The 17,677-nt window shown below is 41.0% G+C and overlaps 1 protein-coding gene across 10 annotated transcripts in view; it reads left to right on the forward strand.

Moving 5' to 3' along the window:
- LOC147718541 (synaptotagmin-like protein 2) overlaps positions 1–17,677 on the forward strand; it is a 684,078-nt gene that overhangs the window by 263,340 nt on the left and 403,061 nt on the right. For all 10 annotated transcript variants that reach the window (XM_086918473.1, XM_086918472.1, XM_086918471.1 and 7 more), the window contains one exon: positions 9,862–10,013. In XM_086918473.1, coding sequence (XP_086774599.1) covers positions 9,862–10,013 — 152 coding nt within the window. The remainder of the gene's footprint in view (positions 1–9,861; positions 10,014–17,677) is intronic.

The raw sequence follows: 17,677 nt of genomic DNA on the forward strand, positions 1-17,677 counted from the left end.
TGTGACCAAACAGGTCCTTATTAGGTTCCTATAGCATGATAACTTATCAGTCCCAGACAGCACCATCCTTCCTCCAAGACAATTTTCTTTTTATGGAAGGCGAGGAGCATCTTGCAATCCTTAACTTCTAATTTTTTGCTGTAGACTAGCTTTTAACAAATACTATACTTATTGCTCAAAATTACTTCTTATATATTTACTACTAATCTGTCATTTTTTAATTGTAATGTAAATCAATCCGTGCTTGAAACAACAATTGCATGATAGGTGTGTTACATTTGTAGATTTGTACATTAGTACATGTGCTTTCCAGAACTATCTTATTTTACACATATAATTTCTAGTTTTCAAACGGTTTCACAAGCTAATTTTTAACTTTACTCTTAAGAAGTCCTCAATATTCTAATATTAAAATATAATCCCGTACAGTCCTTCCTTCTATCAATGCAGGCACAAAGAGCTTAAGTTAAGTCTCAATATACCGGTTGACACACCCAAAGAGTCTTCTACTGGTGAGCTAAACGATTTTGTCGCTGGGACGGATTTTTTAATTGTGGTTAATAAACATGTTTGATGAAAGTTTTAAAAATATGACAAAGATAGTAAATATAACATGTCTACAATTTCATATAGGAAATAAGTTTGTCAAAACGGTTCTCTTGTCTTTTTTCCTCATTCAAGGACAAACAACAAAGAAGACATACATAGACAACTTGTTTCTAGCACACTTTTCCTTGAGAGCCGGCCCATATATATATATATATATGTTTTTCGTACCCTGTAAGTTTGTATGGGTTTGCACCATTCGATGTGTGGATGAGTATTTCATCTATATCTATGCACCATGTGATTCACTATGGAGGTGGAGCATCATGTACTAAAAAAATGCATTTAAATGTTTGCTGACCAGGTGTATGGTGTGTGATCAAGAGCACAAGTTGCTCGAAACGCGTCGCCTGAGAGGTTGAATAAAATCTCCCTTACTGCAGCCTTGGGTCCGAGTCTTCATTGCAGGAGTTTGCTGATATGAAGATTCTGTTCATATATATATATATATATATCAGATATATATAACATATATATATCATATATTATATATTCAGCAGTAACATCCATCATCAAGAAATACCATTACATGTCACTGCGTATTTTCACAAAACACATTTTTGTGAGTTGTAACATTGTAGCAAATCTTTCCATGTGTTTTCCTAATATCCAAGCCATTGTACTGAGCACTCAGATCAAAGCCAGTTTGGAGTATGCAAACAATTTATTCACTGACTTGCCCAACCACCCCTTATAGCCCTCGAAAAGCTGTGCACTCTTTGATGCGGACATAAAACGTGTTTAAACCAAACCAGAAGCAATTACAATAATAGTCAACCAAGTTCAAAATTGGGATACATTTTCCCTGCTTGTCCGTCAAATGCATCTCGGGTGCAAGCCCCCATTTCTCTGGAAAAAATGGCAATTCATAATCTCACGAAGTACCTCCACCTTGACAATCAGACTCTTCTCCATGTCCCATTCGTCAAAGTCATCCCCGAAATAGACAACAATTTGCCATTCAGTGACCAGGAACCTGGACTGTCCCATCTACCTGCATCGAAATTCTGCCTAACCTTTTTCTCCTTAAAAAAATACTCCAAACATAGTAGGTTTCATGGTACCTATCGGTCTGTTTCTGTATGCAAGCAAGGTGTCCTTTTGTGCAAGACGATTCAATTCTCAGAGTGCCCACCGTAAATAAACAACACAGCATGATATATTAATACAACATTGAGCAGCTAAAGATAAGGTTAGCTTTATTCATTTGGCTTGACATTTACTTCTTTATTAATGTCTGTATCAAGACATAAAAGCAATTAAATAGTAAAGAATGAAGTTTGTATTTTAAGTTTGGGAGGCTTGTGTAATAAGATAACACTGGGCCAGCATACCGTAGCAATCTCATCAGCTTCAACAAACGCTCCAGACACCTTCACTTGTCCGTACTACAAGTTGCCCACGTCTCACGCTTATGGAGAACCAAATCTGGTGGTTGAGCCTTCTCCTACATTGCTCTTAAAGCATGGAAATATGCGCCGCTACACATAAGAGCCTCCTCCTCACTTCTTGAATTCCACTGAAAGTTGAAGACCTGGCTTTTCGAGTGGTCCCACTAGGCCCTAGATTTGGCTAGACTCACACCTTCTCAGTGCCAGAATACCCTCCTGGGTCAAAGTGCGCTCTTCAAATCAACATAAAAATAACATGTCCTAAATGCTATCACGAGCCCTAACATTAACCCTAGTCATTGAACTAATCCTATACCAAGCTCTGGAAGTAACTCTAGTCAATATCCCAATGCTATCACTAGTACTAACCCTTGCCAGTATCCTAAACTCATCCCTAACTTTCTCCTCAGCTACTATTATGAGGCTAAACCTGCCCCTAGTGTTGGAAGTAGATTACACGTACTCAGCAGTAGGAATCAGTAATAGATTTATTCAAGAACAGCCCCACACCAGATGCGGTGCGTGGGTCAGGAAGGTAATCACAAGAATGGCAGTTAGGCAGTTGGCAGTGGAACCGAAGGAAGGGTAGAACGTTGGGAACCAATAGAAAGGGGTAGGGTGACAATGGGTGCTCTCGCGCAGGAGCGATGACAGGTAGACGTCACACAAGGGGCTCGAGGGAAATGCAGAACGGGATATAACACCTAGCACTAACCATAACCATTATCCTAATCCTATCCCTATTACACTAATGATATCCGTAGCCTGAAAACTCATGCTAACCATTATCCTAATGCTATTCCAAGCACTAGCACTAACCATAACCACTATCCCAATGCTAGTCCTTGCGAATAAACTAACCCTAGCCAATATTGAAACTCTTGCCCCTTTTTCAAATTACAACAACAACAAAATATAGACTTTTGTGTTGCATAATTTTATGTTATTACGACACAAAAGAAAGATTATTATAAACATTCTTTTTCCATGAAAGATTTGCTTTAGGGGAGTTTTAGAAACTGCATAATCAAAGTTTGCATGTCTTGCTAGCAGACATGAGCTTGTAGCTTATTGTACTTTTTAGCATCTGCATTTTCTCACAGTCCAACCTACGGTAGCAGAACTTAAAGTTGAAACAGAAGGAGTTCTGGAGTACAAGAGAAATTCACAATGGACGATCTAGGTACTTATGGGTAACAAAGACTGAATACACTTTTTTCAGGAATCAGCCACTCTGTATATATTAAACTGGGGTGAATGTATGACATTGTTCTGAATTCTGTCCATCTATTGTTCTCTTTGCATTTGTCACCCTGAGTGGGACGGGTATGCCTAGACGTTGGTCCTGTGCTCTCCATTCCACTGGAGTCAAGCTATCCTGGCTGAAGAGGGGTGAAACCCTGAAACCGGTCCTAGGATGCTTGTTTCCAATTCAGGGAGGACCTGGCCTGGCAGTTCGGGCTGGACTGTTCCCATTGGGCACAGGGTCAAGACTGATTTGCATATGGCTGGGTTCAAACTGGAATGGCATAGGGAGCAAAAAATGATGGATTTAAGCCCAGATCTCTGTACTGGGATGAATGTATGACATTGTTCTGCATTCTGTCCATCAATTGTTCTTTTTGTATATATTAGACAGGGTCATCATACTGTTAGAAGAAATCCTCTTTACATTTCTAAACGTCTAAATAAGTATTAAATAACAGTACCTCTGTTCTTTGTAATTGAATTTACAATCTGTTATCACTGTTCACTGATTGATTGACTTAATAAATGCTCAGTATTTTGCTCATAAGACTTAAAACGCTGATGTTATAATCAGCATACAATTAAAGTTTTGGTAGTGAAAGGAAAATGAAGATACCTTGATCATCTGAATAAATTAAAACAAAGAAATGATTATATCAGGCACCTCTGATGGAAACCCCTAGAGGCTTTAATCTTTCCTGCACACGTGGAGTTGACCATAATGGTTGGTAGAGTCGCCCTACAAACGTGCAAATGACCTAATGAGCTGGAAGGGAAATCGAGACATTTCCAGACTGGTAATAAACATTCCAAGCTTATAAGATCCAAAGCCTTCTCTGCATCTAGTAGGATAGCTTCAGTAGGAATCTTTTCTTTGAAAATAGATCAGTTGCTTCAATGTAACAATTTGTGTTCGTTTAGGAATGGCGCACTATGATGATCAACCTATTTTCACAAAATGAACCAAAATATTAGCTTGACTAGCAAGTCTTGCTGCAATGAGTTAGGCTAATAACATATAGTCCTAGTTAAGCAATGTAATCAGATTAGGATCTTACACCTTCTTACCCTGTTCCAGGAAACTTACAAGGATCCCTGAATGCTAAGAAGATATTTTGCCACTAGAAGAGATATCATTCAATAACTTTCTAAGTAGTGTTTTCAGTTCAGGTACAACTGTTTAGAAAGTGTGCTGGAAATCGTGCCCTCTCCACATACCAAGCTGTTGTGCAGGCCCAGCATCAAAGTTTTACATGTTGTCTTGTAAGATATGACTGAGAGTTAGTAGGAGGGCATCATGACTGACCTCAGAACTGGATAGGCATTATATTTGTACATTTGGAGTATCCATGGACTGATACTTCCCTCCCTGTCTAACCCTCTGTGCAACTTGTTTTTGATCTTGGATGCCTTGTCAACGAATATCTTCTTGAGTTAACGTTTCTTCAATTACTAAGAAATTTTTATGCAGTGTTATTCTTCTTGGTGACTGCTGTGGGCTGCCTCTTCTCCCTGTCAGCTTCCCAGATCTTCAGAGTAGAACTAGGACCAAGGTGAAGATTGATTTTTTGGGCCAATATTTTGGCCCTTATGAAATTGTTTATAGTCTTTAAAAGATTTGTTTGATCCCCCCAAAATTCTAGATTATCACTTTAGAGAATAGCATGTCGAATCCTCTTCTTTTCTTGCAACACTTGAACTGAGTGCTTGATTTTACCTTCCACCCTCACTTTCTGGAATGTTTTCTCCCATATGATGTCTGTCTATGTTCTTAATTTATTTGGCCGTGCCCCCAGGATAGGTCATGTCTGTGATTTCCAAACAATATATAAAGAATGGAACCCCTATTCTCTCTATAGGGTGGGTGTCCTCCTTTCTTCCAGAATGTTGCTGTACTTCTGCCATTTTTGGTAGACATTGCTTCAACAGAAACAGCTATTGTGAAAAGTGCACTTTTAACTCCATTAAGTTGCAGCTTTGATTAGATGGCTAAGGAATTTGAAGGTGTATTGATTCACATCGACTGTTCTTCTATCTGGAAGTTGAAGCTTTGAGTTGGAACCGCACAAAGGGATCCTCCTTCAGAGTGACTCTACCTGCTGAATGAATCTGTTATTTGCCCCGTCCCTTCTACTCTTGTTCTCATCACTGCTTCCATTGTGATTTAATCAGCAATCATTTCTGTAAGTTATTTAGGAGCTCTAGGGCTGAATACATTAAGGAAGCGTAGGGGGTCACAAGTGTTCTTGATTGCCTCAACCTTGAGGAACACCATTTCAAAAACATCTAAAGTGCAGTTGTTGAAGCTTAACCTTGCTTCTCTGTTCTTTATGTTAGAGTTTGTGATTTTGTGATGTTAGACTATCTTTGCTATTGACCCAGCACTATCTTTCTTACTACACAGTTCCAGCAAGGTCTGTGAGGGATCTGCTGTCTTAGTGCATATCAGGGCACTCCAGTAATTATGGTAAAATCATACTCCATTGAGGAGAGGGGGATGAGAATCAGAACAAGAGACAGTACTTCAGCAGGTTTGTACCATGCGGTGTGATGGAATGAAGGCAGGGCTGAGTGATTCAGAGGTAAACTTTAGCAAGGGGGCAAGGCAAGGTAATACCAGGCTACTCAAAGTATAACTGAGGCTACTAAACAGAGGACAGGATATAGACAATCAAAGTATGATCAAAGTAAGGGGTGCACTTGGATATGAACAAGAGGTCTCTTGTTAGCTTAGAGAAAGCCCTTTAGACTGACATTAGCAGATTGCTCTTTATAACAGTCATACAGAGAAGTCATAGTGAGGCCTGCTGTTTAGAGACAGTTGTACTGAGCACAAGGTGGACCGTCAACAACACTGAGACAGGTAAGACTCCAAAGGACCTGTGTGCAACAACAGAAATCTTTCCATTACCTGATTGGAATGGAGACAAAGCCCAAGGTCACACTGTAAATGAATAGGGACTGCAATAGACCGTGACCCGAATATGAAATGGAACAGAAAACCAGAATACAGGACAGACAAGACAGCAATCAGACCAGGAGGAACACAAGACAATGAATATGAACATGGCTTTAGAAATCAAGAACAGAAATACAGGACTCAAGGGCAGACTGTACCAAACAGGCACTGGAACAAGTAATGCTCCGTTGGTACCGGGAATTTGAACTAGGATTCAGAGCAAGACACTCGAGGCTGTGCAACGGGCACTGGATCAAATTATGCCCTGTTGGTACAGGGAAACTAGAGCTATGATTCAGAACAAGGAACTCAAGAATGTACCCAACAGGCACAGGACATGTGATGCCCTGCTGGTACATGTGATAACACAAGAATTCAAAACAAGGACAGAACAGAGATTCAGAACAAGGAAATAAAGGAAACCGCTGCCAACTCAGTGATTGCCTGGCCCAAAGCCCAACAGGGAAAATAGAGAAATCAGGGTGCCAGGCTAGAAAGGAAGCTGAGACTAAGGAACAAAGAAAACACATAACATAATGCTGCTCAGGGCAGCCACAGGAAAGCAGGATACTGCAAAAATCCAGTAGCAGATATCAGGAACTCCTCTGAAGGTTTCAGGAGTGTAGGCAACTAGAGAAACACGAGTTCTGGAAGCAGCAGCCAGGCTTAAATCCCTCCTCCCAGCCACACTGGGTAATTGGAATTCAGAACAGGTGTGAGCAGGCTGCAGAGCAGTGCAGGTTAGAGCAGTCAACGTCCCTCCTCCGGCTCTCTGTCTGAAGGAGTGCACAGAGGTCCCAGAAAGCAACTAGTGGGCAGAACGAAAATCTGGAATGGAACATGGATCCACTCTAATTTTTTTTTATTTGACAGGGATTCATGCAAGGGAGCACATGGGTATGCTGAATGTGGTAAGCTAGAGTTCCAAGTATAATACGATTCACCCAAAGTCTCCTCTACAGCACTCATGATCGGGTAAGGCATACAAGTACCATAATGCATTAGTGATTGATTAATAAACCCTGTAATGGAATCTGGAGTGGAACTGATTTCCAAGAGGATTTGAACACTGAAGTTAAGCACAGGTTCCAAACTAGTATTCATGATGACAGCAAGCTTGCAGAAGATTCTCGTGTAGCCCCACCCAATGGCAGGATGATAGGATCTTGACATGCGCTTCTATTCAAGGACGCCTACAGATCATACCTGTGCATCTTGGCTCTGAGACATCCGCAACTCCATGAGCCTTTACTGAGTTGGTCAGCTGTGAGGTCCTGTATCAAGATTGCCCTCTGGCACAAGTGTGCCCAGCCTTCGCTAAAGAGTGAGTTCTCCAAATTAGGACAACTTCTGCTTGGCCCCACACCAGTTTCACATTTATACTGTCCACGGTCAAGTCCAAGGCTACATCCCTACTCTAATCTACTCCCCCAAATGCTGCAGTGCCATAGTTCTATCAACGCTTACATTCACCCTAAAGCAGTGTCGCCTTCCCCTGGATAGGTCTCACATCATTGGCTCAGAGACTCTACATCAAAGATCACACATCTGCCTCGAGCATCCAATCTTATGAAATCTGACATTCTCATTGATGGCTTTGAAGTTTTGGATTGCACACCCTATTACACCCACATTTCTGAATAAACACTAGGTCACGGTGTTGTAGGTTTTCACTACATTTCCATTATATTCAACGCAGTTACTCCCACTCTCTGCTATGGGGTTTAAAGTTACTCCCACATAATGTTTGCCCATACTGTGATAATTGTTTGTATGTTGATGTGAGCATAAATTCACATTTTGGGAATTGCAAAAATTAATCTGCTCTAGTAAATGAAGCTTTTGCCCACTTAAATAGTAAATTTAAACCATCTATTGTCATATTTACATATGACAATAGATGGTTTGTGAATCTGTTCCTTCAATTAAAAAATATCTGAAGTGAATTTTACATTCAACAAAAGGTGTATATAAAATATTTAAACTTGGTGAAGATCTTTGGTTTGATGGTTGTCGCATTTTTACTTTTCCTTTTAGCCGTCCTTCATTCATAACCATTTCCCACATGTAAAGGGAGAAAAAGAGAGAAAGTGATAATGGAATAAACAAAGCAAAAGAGAAAGCAATATGGATGGATGGACGGACGGACGGATGGATGGATGGATGGACAGATGGATAGATGGATGGATGGAAAAAGCCAGTAAGCAGGGTGGCTGAGTTTATGGGTTGTCATAGATAGATGGATGGATGGTTGAACAAATTAATGGAACGACCAACAGATAAACAGAAACTTAGCTGAGAAAAATCAGCAATTATAATCAACCTCAAAGCTGTGTCTCTAATGGCCATATTTTAGTGTGTGTGTATATTTTAGACGTGCGCCATACATCACGCTACAAGGGCCACACCAGCAGAGCTTGACAGTGTTCTTTTATTTTCAGGAAAAATAGGCATAACGCGTTTCGAGTTAACATAACTCTTCCTCAAATGCCATCTACTGCCATATCCTGTGGGTTCGTTAGTTTTAAATAACGTAACTCTGGAACAGTGAAAAAGGACTACAGTCCATTAATCCAGTTAAAGGGACAGTGTTTCAGGTATTTTAACACGCTCTTTACAAACGTTGCAGCAGAGTTTAGTACTTCAAAAATACACAAGGTTAACAAGTAACCCCCCAGTGGTCCAATATCACAGTTTCCTCTGCAGTTAGTTCTCCAAAAATTAATGTCTATTCGCCAGGGACTGCATTACCCAGAATGCTCCTTAACTGCCCTTCAACATTATGCCGGTATTCACTGCCGATTTTGGTGAAATCCCAATAAGTACATAGTGTCCCGAGTGCAAATCATGCTTTTGAAGGGAAAGAGTTCCATACCTCGGTCAGGTAGCTCAATTTAAATTTCACTAGCACGTTGGTTTCGTGCAGTTTTCCATCTTTCTCCCAAATTGTTGCCTCAAGTCTGTTGTGCTGAGAGGAAATTCTCGGCAAACCCTAGCTGCGCCAAATGTCCATCCACCAAGTTCGGGCGGGCCCCTCCTGGAGGCCCTTCCAATACAAACTCCGTTCGTGTAGTTTTCAGCAGCCGGAGGGCACCTTTTCAAAGAAGCTTCGCGCTTCAAGTTCCAAAACCCTGACAAACAAAGGTGCCTCCTCCTAGTGGGTCGGGGCTCGTTCTGAGATGTGTCAGACATCTCTTTTACATCCACAAAAGACGTGCGCCATGCATCACGCTACACGGGCCACACCAGCAGAGCTTGACAGTGTTCTTTTATTTTCAGGAAAAATAGGCATAACGCGTTTCGAGTTAACATAACTCTTCCTCAAATGCCATCTACTGCCATATCCTGTGGGTTCGTTAGTTTTAAATAACGTAACTCTGGAACAGTGAAAAAGGACTACAGTCCATTAATCCAGTTAAAGGGACAGTGTTTCAGGTATTTTAACACGCTCTTTACAAACGTTGCAGCAGAGTTTTAGTACTTCAAAAATACACAAGGTTAACAAGTAACCCCCCAGTAGTCCAATATCACAGTTATACATATATATATATATTGACAGATAAATTGTTGTTCCACCCAACAATAAATTAAACTCTGAGTGCTTTCTGCAAGGATGGTGATTAATTTTTCATTTTAACTTTATTTTTGTTCCTTCAGACGATTGCAAGGCTCGCTAAAAGACGAAAAGAAGAAAAAGTTTGTCACAGGAGAATGGTTTCATGATGTGAAAGCTAAACGCTTTGAAGAGGATTTACATGGGTCTGATCTTCTGCGGGCTTCAATCAGGAAGAAAAAGAGCAAAGCACAAAGTAAGTGACAAAAGGGAACCACGGAAGTAACTCTGCGTGGGAAGGCACTAATCATACGAAATATATTTTTGAGAGGCATTTGTCGTCAAGTGGTTACAATGCGTGGATCCAGATCATCCATCACTATTACATTGTAGCCTACTGCTAGGTGCATTTAGCATCAAAATTGGGTACCTGTGTTAACCCTGTTGAGTGGTCTGCAGATCTATGAGCCTGGTAGGATCCTGAGCAAGAATCCCTATCTTGTGGCAAGTAACAAAGTCTGAAATCTCCTTCTTATGCAGTATTTATAGAGGGAAACATGTGTAGACAATTTTCAATGTCAATAGAAAACTGAATCAGTTAATCAATAACAACAAAATATTTGTTTAGCCAGCATGCCCAACATATGGCTCCAAAATCTACTATATTCAGATGTAAATGTAAATGTTCACTTATCTTTAGTGCAACACAGCTTTGTAAATGACACTGAGGTACTATTGGTAAAAGCATAATTTCTTTCTGGGACCAGTAGATAACAAGATGTGCATCAGAGCATATATTTTGACTGTACATAAACAAGTAGTAGTCCCTGCTGAAATTACAAATGGAAGCATGTGAAAATCTCTATTACTGTGCAGTCCTGCCAATGTATTGTGCCTTGCAAATCGTCAAAAATAAATCAAGAAACGCATACATAAATTCTTATGATTTACGCTACGAAAGGTACAACTACAAACTCTGTCAATACTGAATAAAGAGTGTTGAAACAATATTTTCATTTCATAGATGTACTTTCCCCAAGGGTGCTTACCCTGCCACTGACTCGACTGTGTGAACTACTTTGAAAGGTTTATGGTGTCGCTGTGAAAAAGGATATATATTTTTGAGATTTTCATAAAGCCAACAATTGGCAGTCATTAGATTTTTGAGTTCCTAAACCAGTGCTAAGATGGAGGATTACTACATCTTTTTGACAAGATAATGATCCAATGTAGATAGCTTATGGCATTGCTTCAAAAAATGTTGACTGAAGCTGATCTTCTTGACTAAACTTGATCAATGGAGTGTATATAGTTTTGGAACAGCCCTAAAAAATCCCTATGGTCCTCGGACACACCACAAACTACAAGAACCAGTCAAAATTGGGAGTGGGAGCATTTAGGATATGGTAGTTGCAGAACATCCAGAAAAAAACAACTAATGTTCCATCTGCACATCTCTACTTATTTTTGAGGCAGGTGGCTTGGTTTTTGATGGTGAGACTTTAGCTGGCTTTAGTGTCGGAAACGTTTAGTCAATGGCCCATCCATCAGTACAAACTCCCGCTACTTAGTGTGAGGATTCTGACTCATAAGAAAATTGTAGAAATGTCCCTAATGCACTCAGAGAAAACTCCTATCATATCAGTGATATTTAATTTTTGTTTTACAGAACACCCCCCATTTTGGGGGTTGTTTCTGTAAATAGATACCATGCTGAGTGGACCATCTTGACTGTAGATACCGTTTAAAACAATAGGAGCCTGATTTAGGTCATGGTGGACGGGTTACTTCTTCATAACAGGGACGGATATCCCGTCCGCCGAAATATAAATCCTGTTATATCCTATGAGATTTATGTTTTGGGGAACAGAATATCAGTCACCATTGTAGCGGAGTAACCTGTCCGCCAAGATCTAAATCAGGTCCTAGGTCTTTATTTACATTAGTAAATGCAGGGCAACATAACATTTTGAACCAAAAATAAGCCAGATGGTTCTAGCATCTTGTAGGGCAGAACAATGCCCCCAAAACAGTTTCATGGCCTTTTGTACAATGTTTACATATGCAGGTAGTTTTATGAGTTCTCGGCTTTCCTTGAAAGGATTCATGTCTCAGTCCTCTTATTATGACAGTTCACAGTGTTGGGAAATGGAACTATCTGTACCAAGTAAAATTTAGTAGTGTTTTAGATGCTCTGTGAAACATGAGGCTGTTGTCCTATTTGCTCAATAGCAGTGGGTTTCAGTACAAGGAGCTGAGAATCTACCATAAATATCACAAACCACAAAAAAGTATCAACACTCACCACCCAAAAAGTATACTCGGTGATCTGCCCTTAGAAAATGATCGTTTTTTTGGGTTCCAAAGAACATTTTATAAAGTAACTGTTCCAGTGTCACTGGACCTGATGGTCAATAACAAGGGGACACCAGATACAGTTCAAGAGGAGAACAGTAACTGCTATTCTGAACTTCATGGTGAACATCACATTTGGGGGGCTATTGGTGCTGAAAATGGGTGAACATCCACAGCACACTCCGTTTCACCCAGAAAACCACTCACACCCCATACTATATGTGCACCCGCTCACATACCAACACAAACACTCACATAGCCATTCACACAACCATACAACCACTGGCACACCCACTCACAGAACTATACAACCACTCACATGTCCACTCACAGATCCATACAACCACGCACACCAGCTCACTCACTCATATAGTCCCTGACACACCCATTCACTCACCTCTACAGCTAGTAACCCACCCAGTCACTCGCCCATACTGCTACTCATACATCCACTCAGTCTGCTATACATTAACTGACGTATCAAGACACTCTCCGAAACAGTCAGCAATACAGTTTCTCACTCAAACATACATCCACTCATAGACCCACTAACTCACCCTTACTGACACAGCCACTCAGCCATACAGCCACTCAGAAACACACTCCCTAAGCCATACAGTCACTGATGCAGCTACTCACTCATACATACAGCTCACACATACATACAACACACTCACTCAGCCATGCAGCCATGCAGCCATCCATACACCCACTCACTCATCCATACAGCCAATCACATACCCACTCACTTAACAATACCACTGCTCACACAGCCACTCATGTATCCATACAGCTACTCACATACCCACTTATACATACATACAATCACTGACACAGCCATCACATATGCATACAGCCACTCGTATAGCCACTCAATCACCCATACAGTCACTGGCTCATCCACTCACCCATCAATACAGTCACTAACACACCCAGTCACTCACCCATATAAGCACTCACACCCACACACACACACCTCACTCACACACCAACTCACTAAGTCAATGCATCCACTTACATACCCAGTCACCCACCAGTAGAGCTACTTACAGATCCAGTCACTCTCCCATACAGATACTGACACAACCTCTCACTCCCCAATGCAGCCAGTGACACACCCACTTACACATCCATAAAACCACTTGCACTCACTGGATGATGTCATCAATGATGTCATTTGAGATGTCATCAGTGATGTCACTGACCATGTCCTGAGTGATGTAAGATGTGAGGTCATAAGCAGTGCATTGTGGGGTCGCAAGTTATAGTTAGCCCGGGTGACAATAACTGATGAATTTCAAAGGTTTTGTATGAGTGAAATCTGAGCTTAACTATAACGTCCCTGTGATCTTTGTTTTTTCCAGTAAATATATATACATATATATTTACCTGTGTCTGCCACAATATACAAATACGTCTTGTGAACCCAAGCGTGCTGGAGCCTGTTTTTTGTGAATATATATATATATATTCACTGAAAAAAACATAGGTTTCAGGAACGTTATAGTTAGTTGGACATTTCACTCATACAAAATGATCGAAATTCCCCTGTTATAGTTAGTTGAGCTAACTATAACTCGCGCCCCGCAATGCACTGCTGATGATGTCACATATTACATCATTCATGACATGGCCAGTGACATCACTGATGACATCACTGATGACATCTCAAATGACATCACTGATGACATCATCCAGTGACTATGTGTTTCTATAAAATGTAAATATGTTTTATATATATATATATCTATATATATATATATATATATATATCTATATATATATATATATATATATATATATATAGATATATATATATATATATATAGATAGATAGATATATATATATATATGCCAAATTGTATTAAAGAAAGAATGGGTGCATAAGAGTCAGGATGCATGACTAAGTAGGTGTCTGACTGACTGTATAAGTGAGTGATTAATTGTGTCTTACTTAATGCATGTGTTAGCAACTGATACAGACATTCCCACAGTTTAGGTAGTCAGATGGTGTGTAAGCAGTTGTATGGATTGGTTAGCAGATAAATGAGGATCTATATGGGCTATTGATTGCTTGTCTGAGTATCTATGTGGGTGCCTGAGTGTCTGTGTGGGTGGGTGGGCGGCGTGACTCTGTGCATAAATGTGTGAGTGGATAATTCACTGCATATATGTGTTCAAGTCTGTATCTGTGAAGGGCTGTATGGCTGGGTGAGTTTGTGTATGGGTATCTTGGTAGTAAATGGATGCCTCAGTGGTACATGTGTGAGTAACTGCATATGTGAAAGGCAGTATATGTGAGTGTTGGACTGTATAAATGACTATATGTGAAAGTGAGTGATTGTGAGAGTGCCTGTATGGATCAGTGTATGCTTGTATTAGTTATTGTATTATAGTGAAAGTGTGTGTCAGTATATGTTTAAATAAGTGAGGTGGTATGTGCATAACTGTACAGGTGAGTAAATAAAAGTGTGATTCATTATTTCCATTACTGACTAGGTGTGTGAATAACTTTATGAATGAGAGGCGGTGTCTGACTGTCTGTATAAATATGTGACTGGATATGATACTGCAGCGACGGCTCGTGGAGGGAGTTACGGTGGGGCAGGAGGGCGGGGAGGGGAAGGGGCAGGGCGGAGGTTGCTAAAAACCGGCATATGGATAATTACAGGTAAGTAAACAATTTAATTAATAAAACGAATTTCGTAGCTCGCTTTGCATTGCATTTTGCGATGCAAGGCGCACTACGAAATTCGTTTTATTAATTAAATTGTTTACTTACCTGCAATTATCCATATGCCGGTTTTTAGCAACCTCCGCCCTGCCCCTCCCCCTCCCCGCCCTCCTGCCCCACCGTAACTCCCTCCACGAGCCGTCGCTGTGATACTGTATTGATGGCTGACTGTATGTATGAGTGACTGTATGGGTGAATGAATTGATGTGTGTGTAGACCTAAGAATTAGTCAGTGGATATGTACTAACTGGTATTGCTGTGTTCATGGTTTCGAAAATTATAGTCTGTATTTTAGAGTGGGTGTATCAAGTGTTATATTAGAGTCTGATGAGGTGCATCAAATTGTCACGTGGATGATGCCATCAGTGATGTCATTTGAGATGCCATCAGTGATGTCATTTGAGATGCCATCAGTGATGTCATCCGTGATTTCACTGACCATGTCATGAATGATGTAATATGTGACGTCATCATCAGTGCATTGCGGGGGCACAAGTTATAGTTAGCTCACCTAACTATAACAGGGGACTTTCTATCATTTTGAATGAGTGAAATGTCCAATTAACTTTAACGTGGTGCTGACAGAGCGCACTGGAGCAATGTCTTTTCCTACAGGACTGCGTCATCTACAATAGCGACTCGATCTTTATGAACACTGCTGTCTGCAGTGTAAATTGAAGGCAGTAGTCACACAGACATCAATGAATATTTTCTCTCACTTCCTCTTCACAAAATACAACAACATAAATTACAGAAAACGCAGCAAAAAATAAATCAAAACAATTCGAATTGCGATCTCTGCTGTCCACAGTGTAGATTGTTATTCAGTGTTCTTTTCCACTACTAAGAAGAATTTGGTCATTGTACTAAACCTATAACTCATCTGAAATAATTTCTTCAAGCAATTATACTAAAAGGATATTGTGTATATTTCAATAGATGTTGTAGTTACTTGACTACAGGATTCTATCATTAAACAATCACCACTTGATCTGAATTGTGAGCCCCCTGACCACAGTGTAGGCTAGAGGCAGTGGTCATTAACGCCTCACAGGCATGTACCATTGGAAAGCACTGAATTGTTTGCACCTGATCAGAGGGGGTACACAGAAATCATTGCAGACTTTAACTTCTGACATGCTCAATCATAGAATTAAGATCCCATTTCACTGTTCGGACCTGCTGTACCGCGGTGTAGTCCAGCGACTACAGTCAACTAAGCCAAATATCATGTGCAGCAGTTAGCTACGGAAGCACAGAGTCAGATGTACTTCAACGGAGGGAGTTGTGTGAAAACCAAGCAGCAGGTAATATCGGACATCGTCCATTGTGGGATCAAGACAACGTTACACTGTTGTGGCCTAAGAGTTGGTTGCACCTGGTCGAAGGGAGTACCTTCATCTCCGCTCTCAGATGCAGTTCTAACATCGTCCATTGTGGGATCAAGACACCGTTCCACTGTTGGAACCTGTTCGACTACTGTGTTTGTAGTATACAGAGCACTCCACGCTGGTGGGCCTCAGGCTAGGCGATGTGTGCCTGTGTTGCGGTAGCAAGTGTTGATCTCAGGAGCTTTTTGAGCTCGCAGACCTTGGCCCAGGAGCTTCCGCCGGCACGTGGTGGGCGCTTTTCACATAGGGCAGTGACGAAAGGTAAACTGTGCAGCATATGTGCGTTGCAGCGGCCATGACCGTTTCTGAGTACCAGCACACTGAGAACATCATACACGCAGCCACCTTCGCTCACGGGGCCAACGTTGTCGCGGTGTAAGTTGCGCAGACCTCACAGACACGTTCGCCATTCCGGAACAAGACCACACCCAGAGAAACATGCCTTTTATTCATACCCCTATGCTAGCCTTGCGTACGCCGAGCCAGCCCAGTATGCAAAAGATTTGGGGGGGAGATGGGGCACATACGTGCTATGTTTTCGTAAACTTCCCTACTGACTGTACTATCATGGTTGCGTCCACTATCCACTTCACTCAATACACCATCAGTGTATGTTGACATGTACATGTCTGTGCTCTGCATTCTCAAGTCAGTCCGGTACATCCTCTCAACAGTTTGCATTGTATACTTTTATAATCGAGAATCACTTGCCACCATCGCACATACTTTGCTCTAATCTCCCCGCATTCTGAATTTTGTGGCAGAGGTGCCATGCCATGTTTGGTTTGTGTACATGGCTAGCCACGATTTCCACAGTACGTAGTGTTGTTGTGTCTTCTAGGTGTACATGTTGTTTGCCATGTTGTATGTGATTATATAAGGTAGCGCATTTATTCACGAGCAGTGGTTTCTCCCATTTACACATCGCTGTCCTAAAGAGGATACAGAACTTTTTCTCACAGGTTAAAACTGCGACCACAATGGCAGGCATTCATTACCATGCAAGAATGTCCAACTGCACGCTTCTAAGCTTACAGCCCCCAATCTTGCGTGCTTTCTTAAAAGCATGCCAACTACCATAATCTGATCAACATTCACACAGCTTTCTAACAGCAGTTATCTGCTTCTAAATAATATGCACTCCTACGAAATGTGAGCTGGCATACCGTATGTCCTTACTGTTTCAAACCGAGTAACTTCCTGTGGCAATGTCTATTCCCACCCACACAAAGTAACTTCCAAACTTCAACTTGGCTTTCAATACCTACTTTGAAAACAGATTTCATTAAACTGACCAAACTGAAAGCGCTTTTGTTCAGAACAGAAGTGTCCCTCACTTCTGCAAAAGAAATTGATCGACTGCAGTTAGCGCAAACTTCAAGTAAAATACTGTCCCTTTTAAATACGAACCTCCCATTACACTTTGTGAATTGTTACACA

The sequence above is a fragment of the Lissotriton vulgaris genome, chromosome 4_1, assembly GCF_964263255.1.
Source record: "Lissotriton vulgaris chromosome 4_1, aLisVul1.2, whole genome shotgun sequence".
NCBI lineage: Eukaryota > Metazoa > Chordata > Amphibia > Caudata > Salamandridae > Lissotriton > Lissotriton vulgaris.